This window comes from Periophthalmus magnuspinnatus, chromosome 22 (assembly GCF_009829125.3).
Source record: "Periophthalmus magnuspinnatus isolate fPerMag1 chromosome 22, fPerMag1.2.pri, whole genome shotgun sequence".
NCBI classification, from domain to species: domain Eukaryota; kingdom Metazoa; phylum Chordata; class Actinopteri; order Gobiiformes; family Gobiidae; genus Periophthalmus; species Periophthalmus magnuspinnatus.
The window spans coordinates 18,304,188-18,318,874 of NC_047147.1; the positions used below are offsets into that span (position 1 = coordinate 18,304,188).

General features: G+C 40.0%; 2 protein-coding genes across 2 annotated transcripts in view; both read right to left on the minus strand.

Moving 5' to 3' along the window:
• The window catches only part of LOC117390995 (SLIT and NTRK-like protein 3), an 80,124-nt gene that overhangs the window by 43,882 nt on the left and 21,555 nt on the right, over positions 1-14,687 (minus strand). The window contains exons 3-6 of the mRNA XM_055230916.1: positions 13,548-13,799; positions 11,107-11,222; positions 9,842-10,181; positions 8,258-8,799 (exon numbers count right to left, since the gene is read on the minus strand). Of these exons, the coding sequence (XP_055086891.1) occupies positions 8,258-8,799; positions 9,842-10,181; positions 11,107-11,222; positions 13,548-13,799 (1,250 nt within the window). The remainder of the gene's footprint in view (positions 1-8,257; positions 8,800-9,841; positions 10,182-11,106; positions 11,223-13,547; positions 13,800-14,687) is intronic.
• crlf1a (cytokine receptor-like factor 1a) overlaps positions 1-14,687 on the minus strand; it is a 227,773-nt gene that overhangs the window by 22,141 nt on the left and 190,945 nt on the right. The gene's annotated exons all lie outside the window — the stretch shown is intronic.

Sequence of the window (14,687 nt, forward strand, 5' to 3'; positions counted from 1 at the left end):
ATGAGCAGAAAAGTTACATTGTGCACCTTAAAACATGCCTGAATAAAAAATACTCCAGGTATGTTACTTTAAAACCAATTATACTACAATTATACACTCAAAAATTGATTTAGCACAACATGTCCCCATTTAGAAAAACGAAATCCACACTCCAACTGCAGCTAGAGGCAGAAATGTATGAGAAAATTATGCTCAAATCCAACAAGACCTTGAGTTATTAATGAGCTACACTCCAGTCTTGATTATTACCCAGAATGCACTGCGCTTGCTATTGATTCAAACATCTTTGTAGACGCTCTTTCTTTCTCAGCTTGTGATAAGAATTACATCAGTCAAACTCCTCGTCTGACTGTTCCAACATCACTGCAAAGATATTTCTACTGCCAGCCTGAAAATCATTAGCTGAATTATTCTATTGCTATTCTGAAAAATTGAGGAGATACTGGACACCCCTGCCGCGTCTCCACTCCGAATTATCTTAATATAATAAATGATTATAATTACTACTCAAACTTTTACTTGCTCAAATTTTAAACTAGATCTGACTCGCTAGATTAATATTTTAGCACCCCCTGAAAATAATTTAGCTCTTTAATCAAAACCATTCTACCTCACTGGTGCGACGATTATAATTCACTTGGCATTTTAAGTTTGCAATTAAGACTAACCCCAACATACCTAGCCATTACTCTCCAAACGATTTGCCAAGATGAAATATTGAATGAGTTGTAATAAGACTTCCATTCAGTTAGCTTGCGGTGGCTAACAGAGGTTAATAAGAGGTTAAGAGGAAGATCTGTGACTATATTGACGTGCAGGGAGAAAATGTTTCAACCAAGAATTATTTAAACGTGCATCATGTACATTTTCTGAAGGAGCTTTGGGCAACTTCTTGCTTCTTGTTATTGTGTTGCTTGGAAGTTTTCACAGTTTGCCTGGATCCTTGCTAGCTTGTAGTTAGCGCTTCTCTCCGCATGTGCACTGCGTTTTTACCACGTCCGTACCGTGTCTCTACCGCGTATTTACCGCACCTAATCTTGTATATGTTTTTATTAGTACAACATACTAACATGCATTCTTACGGTGAGTGTGGTCATCTCTACACAGATCTGACCTGTAACTTGACCTGGTGGCGTCACTGTAAACATGTTTGATATGCATACTATGGCAAAGCAATAACGTTTCCATGGAGACAATCAGGTTAAGGATTTTCTACTAGAAATCTACATAATTGTCTCGATTCCTGCCTCGTTTGTTGTCACATTCTACGTTTTGGAAATAAACACTGTTTAAACTTCCCTGAGTTCCGTCTTTTTGGTCCCTCGTGCCTAACGTTACGACAATAATTCACCTTCCGTAAGTAGGAAGTAGACAGTAAAAGACCTACGTTTTAGCTTTCTGTTATAAAATGCCATATTGAGGACGGTTAACCATTTAGTTTTGAATCGCTATGGCAACAAATGCTGAGGTTAGAGTTGCCGGGAAGCAGGAAACCTAGAGGAAGACCATAGGGGAGATTTATAGAGCTTTACCAAAGACACAGAGCCTTGTAAATTTATGACATTTAATACACCCTGTAAATTGTTACTGGAGCTTGTGACTTCTTCCATGTTGTAGTTTTCGATAACCACCATTTTCTATTTAACCTGACTGCGCAATTGGCAATTACGAACACGCAGCCAATCACAAAATCAATGCACCAGCATATGAACTACAAAGCATATTTTCTTACACAGGCAATACATAGCACTATCTAGCTCATTTGTAAAGGTGTTGACGTCCCTGGAATGTACATTGAAAGGCTCTGCACCAGCCTCAGAATGCACAAGGTAAAGGAGGAATAACTTTGGAACACTGCAAACCGATTAAAATGATCTAGTCGTGTTTTTCATGTTTATAAGACAGTAAAAATCAGGTGCCGTGCCTTTAAGCTGCTAAATCTAGAAAATCAATGTAGCTGAATACCTTTGGGCGTACAAAATATTGGCCTGTTTGAATAAATCATGATGCTGTGCCACTTATCCTTTATCATGGACCACTGACTCAATGTAAGGGTATAAATATCATGTTGTATATTTCACAAAACTCAATCCGGAGGAAGTTAAATGTGTTGCTTATTTGGAAAAGGGAGTTTTGTTCATGTAATACAGTTGTACTACAGATTTTGATTTAAAATTCCATAAACATGACCTGTCCGTGTCCCCAGATACAAGAAAATCAAATCAATGTTCAAATCAAATACAGCTTTTACTGATAACAACTGTTGAAGTGATGTTTTTGTATGTAAGAATAAGTGAGCATACTTATTCTTACATACAAAAACATCACTTCAACTTGTTTTTTGTTATAATTTGGTGTTTTTGGTTCTGTTTATCCGCTCAGAAAGCAGATCGGGCCTCACATGAGTCTCTTATTTGGGTTGCCAGTTTCAATGTGCCAGCCCAGTTGTTTTAAACCTAAAACTTCTCTGATCTGAATTGTCACTGCCTAAACCCCAGCATCTGCAGACAATCATTAATCATTGCTGGAGCAGACTAGCACTGCAGCTTCCGCAGTCCATATATTGAGAATGAGAAAAACTCCCATTACATAAAATGTCTCATCTATCTGCAGGTTAAAGCACTGGCAACCTAGGTTCAGCTGTGATTGTCGTACATTTTTTACTCTAAACTATAAACTATAAGAATGCAGGCAACATACAGTTCCTTTAGATGTGTTTAAAATGTTTGTTCTAGAAATAGTGAAATACTGTGTGATTATTTTGAATGTAAATCGATCTGTATTGTGTATTGTATTGTGAAATCCCCTGTAATTCCTTGGCCTACTTTTGGCTGTTGCTCCTGTTTCCTCCTGTGAAGAGAAAGCTGACAGCTATACTACTGAAGACATTTCCTATGCGCATGTGAACAGCACTGAGCACTCCCCACACACTAACAATCCCTCCTTTATCCCAGCTTTGACAGATTGCACATGGCCTTAACATTATGTTGTCTTTCAGAATACAATGCCATCCTGGAGCAATAAAACGTACTCTAGCATATGTTTAAATAGGCAGATCTGTCACTTGTATAGGTTGAAATAGTCCCGTCACACGTATAGGTTTAACTAGGCTATACGGTGCTTTTGGATCTTTAATGAGAGCCAGATCGTTGGGATTTATTCATTTAAAAGAGCCGTTCAAAAGACTGGCTTTTTATATCTATTTATAGACCTTACAGAATGTTTGAACTTTTATAATACGTACACATAAAGCTGTTCCATAGATACTTGTGGAATAAAAAACAGCTACAGCTTGGTAAAGTTTTGTCTTAATTTATATAGTTTAAAGAAAATAAATGTTTGCAATCTCTCTGCTGGTATTGGTTGATAACAGGTATGTGCCGATACTTAAAGCAGGCATGCCCAAACTGTGGCCCGGGAGCCAAGTGTGGCCCTCAGACCAATTTTTCTAGGCCCTCAAGCTTCCGGGTGAATTGGCCCATATTACTTTTAACAGTACTTTTTGCTGTATATTTCTGAAAATCTACTTTAACAAGCCCATATCAAATATTTAATGTGTCCCACTGATGACGTAAGCATGAATAAAGGTCTAGTGGTTCAGTCTAATTTGTAATAATAACGCAGATTTGAAGTATTCACTGTATTGGTGACCAGTCTATGGCCCTCAATCGGCCCTCAGCTTTGTCTGTGTTTTTATATGGGGCCCTGAGTTAAAGCTATAGTATCGATAGCGGAACTGAAAAACCTTGGTCGGTACATCCCTAGTTAGCAGTAGGAGCAATATCAGTGCTCTGAAGGGGGTGTGACTTAGCGCACAGAGCAAAGGGAGATGAGACTTACAATACATGTTTTTTTGGTGAATCAAAATATGTTATGGGTTAAGAATACCCCAAAATACCCCATAGAGGTGTAATACCCCTCTTAAAAAATACCTCTTTGCTGCTTTGTATGTTCCTTAATAGTGAATTTGTGCAAAAACACCTTAAGGAACCGATCAAAAGAACCAATTTCGTCTAAAACATCACATCACTGAGCTAGCACGTCTCTCACCTACGCAAGTTTAACCAGGCATGTCCCCCACTCAAATCCATTCTATGTGAAGAGGAATGCTCTATGTGTGCCTAATCTCACAATAATACATACACATCATCCTGACAAGTGTTCTCCATGCCTCGACTTCTCTCCATCCTGGCAGCTGGAGTGGCTTATCAACACCTCGTATGCAAAAGAAGTCAGAGAAAAAACATCCTGTTCCACGGTGTCATACTGGCTGCGTCGCACACCTCGGCTGGAGCGTGGCGGCGTGCTGTGTGACCAACCAATCACATCGCTCCAACTGCTCGCGCTCCTATAAGTGACATTAGGCCCATTGCGCTGCTGTTATGTCACGGTAAGGGCTCTATTGTTCTAGCGAAGTCATTTGGGGGAATGGCTGGTAAAATGGAAGAGGGTGCCTCACTATTAAGTATGTGCCTATAGTAGTGTAAAGAAGTGAGCAAAAATATACTTTTGTTTGTGGGTATTAGTCGCCGATTATTGTATGGAAGCAGAGACTGCATGTATAAATGGATGTGGCTAACCTGCTAGCTGCCGCGTTCCAAATAGAAGTGAGCGTGGGCGTGCTTCCGGCTCTATCGACTCCAGCTCTGGTTCACTTTACATTGAAAAATTGTCACCCCTCTTTCTGTAACTACTGCAGTGAGTACCATCAGTTTGGTTTTAAAATGTTCGTATTAACTCGCTCTACAAGATTTGGGTATTTTTATTGCCTTGTTATGTCTGTAAATCAAGATATGAACGTTAATAACAGATGAATCAGGGGCCTTCTTTCCTTGAGGTCGCTCCGGCCAGAGTTAGCAACAGGTTTGATTGACAGCATTGCTAAACGCCCACTCCATGCTAAACCATCAATATATTATTTGTATTTAATTACTACTAATTATTACTGTAATTATTACTTGTATTTTGGATAAGACAAAAAAAACTAGGCAAGACCTTTAAAGTCTTAGAATCTTAAATATAGTGATGTTAACTATGTTTTAATATCTAACCTGTCATATGTACTTTGATATTTTCAGGTAGTGACAAACTGTAGTGGACCAACATTTCATTTCCAGTTCAATATTTATTATAGTCCAATGAGGTTCATTTGGCCTTCCATCGATTTATTTTAAGAGATTCTTTTCCCACACCAAGGTTTAGTTTGTTTTCATACTTGACAGTTTCGACTGGTCACGAGCGTTCTTCCTCAGAGTGGTTATGTGATGTTGTCTTTCTACTGATGGAGGCAGGACGACAGCACCATCCGCAGTAGTCCGACTTCTTCAGGACAGTATCCCAGGTGTCTGAGAGTAAAAAAGCCCCCTCGTCCCGGTTTAAAGCCCATGTGTCCATATTTCAATTGTTCCTTAATCCAGCGATGATGTTTGTCGTCCTCTGTCCGTATGATCTTTGCTTCGTCCTAGTTCATAATGTGGTTCTTTCTTTTGCAGTGAGTAAGAGAGAACCACATTATGGACTAGAACATAATATAAACTAGAACATAATATTAACTGAGACAAGGGGGCTTTTTACTCTCACACACCAGGGATACTGTCCTGAAGACCTTGGACTGCAGATGGCACTGTCATTTTGCCTCCACCTCTAGTAGAAAGACAGCACCAAAATCTGTTTAAATCAGCTAACCAGACACGTCACCGCAACATCACGTGATCACTCCGAGGAAGAGCGCTACTGAGCAGTCCAAATTGTCAGGTATGAAAACAAGCTAAACCTCCGTCTGGAAGAAGCATCTATTAAATAAATCTATTCATTTCTGCAGCTTCAAAAATGCATTTCGTCTTAAATTGATGTGTTTGGCCATAACCATCTGCCGGGTCTTGGCAAAACACCAGTTGCAGCAGATGATGTAAAAATATAGTAAAACAACTTCAAAATAAAGCTTCAACTAACTTACTGTCCCCACAAGAAATAACCACTATTTTCAGGCATTTTGAGCAGAAAATCAAAGCAGCGGGTTGTTGTTTTGGTTTGATATACAGGACCAATTTAGCTGTTACCTTTCAATATAATCAAATTGTTCACAGTAACCGCCTCTGCACCTTTTTAGAGACAAACTCCGCTCCGACTAGCTATTAGCATGTATAAAACGTGACCATCAGGGAGGCAACGGAGCGGTAAGATAGGGGAGAATTTGCACTAGGGTTATGCTTAAAAACATGCAGAAAAACAGACTTAGAGGAGGCGAGGGGGAGGCGGGGAGATGGGAAATATTCTAATAATGGACTTTTATTTTAATCTTGTTTTCTTGTAAATGTGCCGGGTGTAGCTTTTGTTTCAGTCACAGATGTTTTGTAATCACATTTGCTGAGATAATTTCCTAGTCACAAAACAAAAATACTTGGCTTGAACTCTACCATTGAAATCTGGAAGTCCTTAAAATTTAGTGGAACTGATTTCAGCATTAGTGAGTCTTTATTTTGCAAAGCATTTGAAACTGGGACTTTTTCAGGCATAGGCAGAGTGTGCAAATCAGGGTCCTATTCACCACTAGGGGGGGATCCAAAGTTTTAATGTTAACTGCTTATCTTTTCTTTGGTAAATGACCACGGTGAATGGTCACATTTTTATATAGCGCTCAACCAATTATGTTTACGTTGAGAGCGGGATTCGAACCGGCAACCTTCGGCCCAGTGGACAAACACTACGAACCACCTTGCTTGTACAGAATATCAGCCAATTTTATGGATTACTGCAAAATTTCAGACTTCATTTTGATACTAAGGAATTCTGGTACAATGATGATTAAAAAAACACTTTATTTAGACAATAGAATGTGATTTTTAACATCAAATCTTAGTACTTTCTTTTATATTACCACGCATTCTAATATCTGTGTAATCGCTCAGTCGTCCATGGGCGTATACTAGTCTATGTGTCTTATACTTGTTCAGTACCTTTGACAACCCTATACTGGATAAGGACATTTGTTAAGTTTGTCCAGAGAAACTACAAGGCCATATCACAGATTAAAATACAAAATCTCTAAATAATCCAATTTTGACAAAAGGGCCACCATGAGTCATGTTGCACGGGGCCTCACAAAGCTAGAAACGGCCCTGCTTAGAAAAACCTGATTCATCCAACTATCTTTGAGGGAGACACTGCCTTTGAGGTTATCATAGCAGAATGACTTCAATTTGCTGTAAAAAGTACTGCCTATGATCAGCTGGGCCAATTGTGCAAGAAGCCTGATGGCCAAAAAAAAAATGGTGTTAGGACAACGTTTGACCCCCAAGCCATAGTTTGCACACCCCTGCTATAGAGCTACTTTATGATGCATTTTGTTATGGAAGTCAGTTTTATGTCACTGGCAAACTGTAAAAGGGGCATAGATGAAAAACATATTTGAGGAAGGCAGCGCGCATCGCCATGACAACAGCCTTGGTGCGACAGATAACAGCCTGTACTGTAGATTATAAATGCAAAAAGTTATGTAAACAAAAGCCTATTGTGAAAACAGAACTGAATCATGTTGGGAAAAAAACACCTACAATTGGATGATTCATTGTGAGTACAATTGGGATGTAGAAATTCTGTTCAGCACATTTTAAAATGCCCAGGACCATTAACATTTGAGAGTCGACTGAAATATCAACTGCAAAAGCTAAACAAGTACAAGAATCACATTTAGCATTTCAGAACATAAACTACAGGGTTAGCAAGTCTGCTGTGTAATAAGTCCCCACTGCAGTTTTGTTCTCAGTTCAGTTAATCATTCATCCGCAAGAGGAAATCGGAAAACATATGGAACGCTAATTATAAACAGGTTGAACTTTGTGCCAGTTTTTGTTTCAGTAATTACACAGATATTAACCATAAACTCTGACAGTTACTCAGCAAATTACACCAAAATCTTCTGACTTGTCCTCCAGCTCCATTTTAAACTATACTCTATACTAGCCTCTCTCACATAAAATTGTAGTCACAATCTAGCTAGCATTAGCCAGCAGTTTTTCAGTGAGTCACTCTCACCTTCTCTGGTGAAAATCAAACACCTAAACAGGACCATGAACACTTGTATTGATCACAGGCTCCTGGCTTTGTGTTTTTTTTCTTTAGTTTTCTGACTATCTTAAAACTTTTTTGGCATAGACATACATGCAGTGGGATGTCACTGCAAAGTATGATTAAGAATGCAATTTATTGCTTCACATTATTAATTCAAATAACAGTAAAATAAACATATGTGCCATACCTCAGATTGTAGAGCCCCAAGAACATGTCAGGACTGAGTCTCTCCAGGTTATTGCCATTGAGGTACAGGCTCCTCAGGCTGCTCAGGCTGGAGAAGGCTCCTTCCTGGAGGTGTGAGATCCGGTTATTCCCCAGGTGCAGCAGGTCCAAGCTCGAAAAGTTCCAGAAGTCCGTCCGGTAGATCCGTTGGATGAGATTCCCGCTCAGGTATAACTTCCGCCCGTTCAGAGGCCTTGGAGTAAGTTGGGAAACATTGAGAAAGCCGCATTCTTTACAATTGACAGTCAACCCTAAGTCTATGATATGGAGGTTACAAGTGCAGCCTATGGGACAGATTATTGGGATGGGAGGGCGTGTTTGGTAGCCTGCGATTGGTGGGTTCTGTGGGCTCCGGGCTGTGGGCGGAGTTCTGGATGCCCGGGGTCGCTTGGTGGGTCTGGGTTGCCTCTCCTTGCGCTCAGCTGATGAAGATGATGATGATGTTGATGTATGTGTATTCTGCCTTGATCCATGGACCATGGAGGAAGGCTTGGTCGGTCGAACCTGGGGAGTCACGATATCACATTTTAGTGTTGAGATTATTGTTAGAAATAAAGTACTGATTTAACGATTATTCACGATTACTGACAGCTTGAACAAACAACAGTGAAATCCTAAATTGGGAGTAAAGACCTAAACTGCTCCGACAATCACAGTTCAAATAGAGCTGCTAAACTGGGCGGTACCTGGAGGACTGAAGAAGAGAGTGAAAGTTGAGGAGAGGCAGGGTCTGGACAGATGAGGAACAGTGTGATTGGTCTAACAGGTATCTGCACTTAAAACTCTGTCCCTGTAGCCAGATATTTGTGATCAGAAACACCTGGCTGTAAACAAGACAGTGCTGCGTGATGTCACCAACTACCTGAAACCACAGTGGCCTCTGGAGCCAGGACACAGCCATTTTTATACATTTTTTACCACAAAGCTGCAGATTTACCTACTTTGAGCTAAAATTGCCAATGTCATTAAAACACCATATAGTTTACATATATATACTGAATGTAATGACTCCCTTAATGTTTCATTACGTGATGGGACCAGTGTTCCATGTCCCAAAAGCCCTAAACTCAACCAAATTAACTGTTCCTAATCTTACTTTAAGCTGATAATGAAATAATATGTAAGTAAAAAATTTGAAGAAAAAATTGAATAAAAAAACCCGACCCTGGAATGAAATGCTGGACATTTAGGAATAAAATGGCCAAACTGGGGGAAAACATGTAAATTTTTATTATAAATTTAATGAATTTAACTGTGCTTTTGTAATATGAGTACTCCAACTTCTCATTGGCTGTTTAATCTAATAATTCTGACATCCTTATGGCGCATTCATACTTGTTCTGGTTTGGTTCTGTTTTGGGCTCAGTTTGAGTCCTGGTGTAGACTTAGTTTGATCCTGGTCTAGTCCTGGTCTAGTCCTGGTCTAGTCCTGGTCTAGTCCTGGTCTAGTCCTGGTCTAGTCCTGGTGTAGCTCTACGTTTAGTCCCGGTTTAGTCCCAATTTGGATGTGGAGATTGTGCAAATGTGAACACATCCTTAGCCCTACCCGTGGTTTGGCGTTGGAGGGAGGGTGCTGAGGCTGCGCTCCCCCCTCGGTCTGCAGCTCTTTGTCGGGTAAAGCCGCGCACAGCTCCTTGCGGGGGATTTCGCGGAGGTCTTTTCCATGGAGGTGGAAGGGGTACTCGCAGGTCACGTCTCCCACCACAGCTGTGTAAGGGATCTGGGCCAGCCACTGCTGGAGCTGTAGCGCCTCGCAGCCACAGCTCCACGGGTTCTCCTCCAGCTGGAGCTCCATCAGAGAGCGTCCCACGTACTCAAGGGTCCCCGCGAACGCAAGGCTCTTCAGACGGTTCCCCCGCAGGTCCAGATGAGTCAGCGAGACCGATCTGGAGAGGTGAGGACGTCAGGGAGGGATTAGTGCAAGAATAAAATGTGCTAGCAAAACAGCTCAAGAGCATGTGATTTTAAACTTAAAACAAAACTAATCATATGGTTTTCAACATGGTAAACACGTGGACTTTTTTCTCATTTGCGGTTGTAATGCAGAAATAAAATAAATCACAAAGATGATAAAATTGTTGCTTCTCAGTGACTTCAAATTTTACACTTTAATACAAAAAATATAATCTCTAATTATCTCTTCTAATTCTTTTTAATTGTACTCCATGTCCAAGTATTTTGTATACATTTTTTCTTGTTTTTGCAAATCACTTCATTCATTTTGACATTTTACATAGTTACCCTTTTTGAATTAAAGATCTTTACTGTCTGATTCACTTTAGTGGTCCAAACTTATTCCTCACTTACCTCATGTATTCTGAGCATCCTAATTATTCACCAAATTCAATTATTTATAAGAGATGGTCACAACTTTCAGAGACCAGAGCTGATTTTTCACAACTAGCATGCTAATCTGAGCTGCTTATATAATAGATTTGTACTGGGGCAAGACTAATTTTGCTCAAAGACATGGGGGGAAAAAATCGAGTACAGGGCATTTAAAATTAACCTTTTTGTGTTTTATTTTCTCCTTATCTGGTCATTTGATTGTGAAAAAGTCCTAGATGAATAATTGTTTTGTTATACTGTTGTAATATAGATACAACTTTGCCTATTTCCTTGTTCTATCCCAGTATTCCCACTAGTATTAAGTCGTCCTAAGATGGCCTCCATAAACAACGTGTGATTGATTAAATATATTTTTAATCCAGTAGAGTCCGCCGCTCCTCCGTCCAAATATGAAAATAATGGATCACGTTCTGACAAAAAAATAAATGAGAAAGGATAAAAACATCAATATGCTGCGGTTACCTGAAGAGGTGCGCGGGCAAAGCGGGGATCAGGTTGTCATTGAGAATGAGAACTCGCAGCTTGTGGAGGAACCTCAGGGCTCCGCTGTCTATTCGTTTGATCACATTGTAGTCAGCCTTCAGACAGACAGAGCGAGCAGGAGGGGGGAGAGATGGAGATATAGATAGAGGGAGATGGAGAGATAGGGACAGAAAAGAAGAGAGAGGATCAGGAGCAATACAAACCTCCGAATGAAGACGTAGCGCGCCGTTGTGAGCTTTCATCTCAAATCAAGCTATAAAGGTTGTGTTAACATGCTAGAGTTGAACCGTGTCAACATTTTGATGAAAGGCAAAGGGAAAATATGTGTAGTTTAAAAACACCTTATGCATATAAATAAATGGGCGAGGCACTGTTTATTAAAGAGGAGGTAGTACTCTTCAATGGGGTATTAACAGCTAACACATAACATATTTAGATCACCATGTTACCTTTTATTGTTTCATTATTTATGTATTGAGTCCCTCCTCCCTTTGCTCTCCGTGCTTCCCTCCCCCTTCAGATCGCTATCAGATAATAACAGACCTGCATCCCGCTAATAAATCTAATGCGCATCATATCAGGTTTGTGAAGTTGTAGTGTAATTTTATGTATCATGCTTTTTTATTTATGGAGAATTGTCACGAATATATGTAAGATGATGTAGCTATGTGGGCGGAGCGTTGGACAGAATCGTACTGGTAAGCGTAAGGAGGTTTTGAATAGGGCCCAGGAGAGATCACTATATTACTCAAACATGGATGAATGACATATAAAATTTCTTCAGCCAGATTTTTGATGCGGGATGCACTATGTAACGTTAGTCCTTCATCTGCTTGTTTCAATGGAGATGTTACTGCTTTGCTGCAAATGTTCCACAATATGGTAGTAAATGTATCTATCATGCCGTCTATCATTCCATTACAAGTGTTTTTATTGCTCAAAAATATCTTATAATAACATGCGTTGTTACTGTGGTGGAAACAAGCAGGTGGCCGACCATCCAGCACAAAAGTTACACAGTGCATCTTTAATTTAAATGATCGTTTTATACTGTCAACGAGGATGTTAACAAGGATGCTAATGACAATGCTAAACTCTGTGCCAGTTTTACTTTCCTGTTGCGTTGTAATTATACAGATGTTAGCCATAAACCAGATTGTATCTTATAATAATGCATATCCACAGCAAATGTTTCACCTCAGTTTCACCTTTAAGGCCACGATGAAAGAGTTTAGGTGGAGGGTCTGCAAACTTCTGTTCTCCATGGAGACGTTTTGTTTGGAATGTTTCACAAAATGGTATGGGACTAATCTATCTCCATGGAAACAAGCTAACCAAGTATTTTTGGCCACAAAAACACCTGGGATTGAATAAATGAAACATAGATACGTTTATGCCCATACTGTGGAACATTCCATTTAAAGAATAACAGCAACAACTCTCTACCATTAAGCTAACATAGTGCTCCTTTAATAGCAATAACAAGTCCTGTTAACACCACTAATGCCACTTAGCCCACTTATCGTTTAAAGGGGCTGTATGAAGCCTTCACTCCTGCTGTTTTAAAAAGGTATTACAGCCGCCTGTGTTGCCAGATTCTTAACCTGCAGATAGAGACACATGCATGTTTTTCTCATTCTCAGTATATGGACAGGACATGTTTCATGTGAAACCTCCAGAACATCCAGAATTCACTCACTAAGCTGCCGATTAATGATTGGCTGCATGTGCTAGGGTTTAGGTGGTGAGGATTCAGATCAGAGAGAGTCATTTTAGGTTTAAAGCAACATTAAAACTGACAACCCAAATGAGAGACTTTGTGAGGCTCATTCTGCTTTCTGATTGGATAATCAGAACCAAACACCAAATTATAACATAAACAACGTGGTCATCCTTCCCGTTGTTTTTGTAATTAATAATAAATCAGCATTATCTATCAGTAAAGGTATATTTGATTTGAATATTCCTACTTTGTATCAGGAGACACCATGTCTATGAAATTTAAAATAAAAGAATGTTACGATATCACGTAACATTCATGAAGCTGAAGTGGGACTAAATACCTAAACTCTACTCATAACCACACTTCAAATAGAGCAGCTAAACTGAGCGGTACTTAGAAGACTAAAGAAGAAAGTGAGAGGGGAGGGTCTGGGGGTATGAAGAGCAGTGCGATTGGTCTAACATATCCACATTTTAAACAGCACTCCTAGGAGTTTGTAATCAGAAACACCAGGCTGTAATCAGGGCAGTCCTGCGTCACTTAGCACTTGAAATGGCAGGGGCCACTGAAGGCAGCACACACTCTTGCCATAAAATTGCCACAGAAAATGACTTGAAACAGTACACAGTACTATTAAAACAGTTTAGTAGTGACAAAAAGTGGATTTAGCGTTTAGTTCCACTTTAAAGGATCTTACCTGCAGATACTCCAGTGCCTCCAGGCCTAAGAAGGTGTCGTTCCTGAACACTTCCAGCTTGTTCTCGTGCAGGTAGAGCCTCCTTAGCTTGGCAAGCCCGTTGAACGCTCCCACCTTGATGTCCTGCAGTGCCGTGTTGCCCAGGTTCAGCAGCACGGCGTTACCAAGGTGATGGAAGGTGTTGGCGTACAGACGCCTTAGGGTGTTCCTCTGCAGATTGAGGTTGAAGGGGCGGACCCATGAGTGAGATACCTGGGGGAGGGGGTGGAGCTTTGATTAGTTCTATTAAAGTTGCTGTGAAAATGTGAAAAACAGAACCCCAAGGAGCCAACCTCCAAGGACAAATACTGTATTCAGTCAGAGACGTTGCTGGATGAAAACCATGTGCAAACAACTGCCTGTGACAGACAATTGGAGTAGAACAGAAACATGTGGCAGATATTAACCTACCCAGCAAGATGAAATCTTGCAATATTTGTGAGTTCATAAACTCCCAATCATCCATCTGGACTGGCTCCTGCTGCTGCAATTGCCAAAAGTGAAGCACCCAAACAAACCAAACATGGTGACATGGATGGACATACCTACAGCTTATTTTAGTAAAAATACAGATTGTTTGTTTGTGAAAACTTTGTGCGTTTGTAGTCGGGGAAGAAGTATTTTCTCTCTCAACTGGATTTAACCAAAGTTTGATTTCACTGCCTCTTCCTCTGCTGTGATGATTCAACCAATCGGATTCAAATATTCATAATGAAGTTCGACCTTTTCCTGATGGCTTTCAGCGAGACACATCCCAGACTGATAAATGTGGATCTCAGTTCAGAGTGCTGCACAGGTCAGTCTAGTGTTAGGCAGATATATAATAAGGCTCAAATATAAATGTAATATATAAACTTATATATTGCATTTTAGTACTTCAGTTTAAACAGTGGAGTCTGAAAAAGTGACATGCAACAAAATATAGATTTTTTTAAGGTGAACTGTCGTCTTTATGTGTAATATTCAATAAACGCTTTAAGTAACTCCGCCTGTGTACATTTAATCAATGCTCCTCTTGAAACTAATCGCCTTTTATTGCAACGTGCCCATTCAGCTCAACAACATTACATGCGGCCATTTGTCCTCGCCTATCACATATTT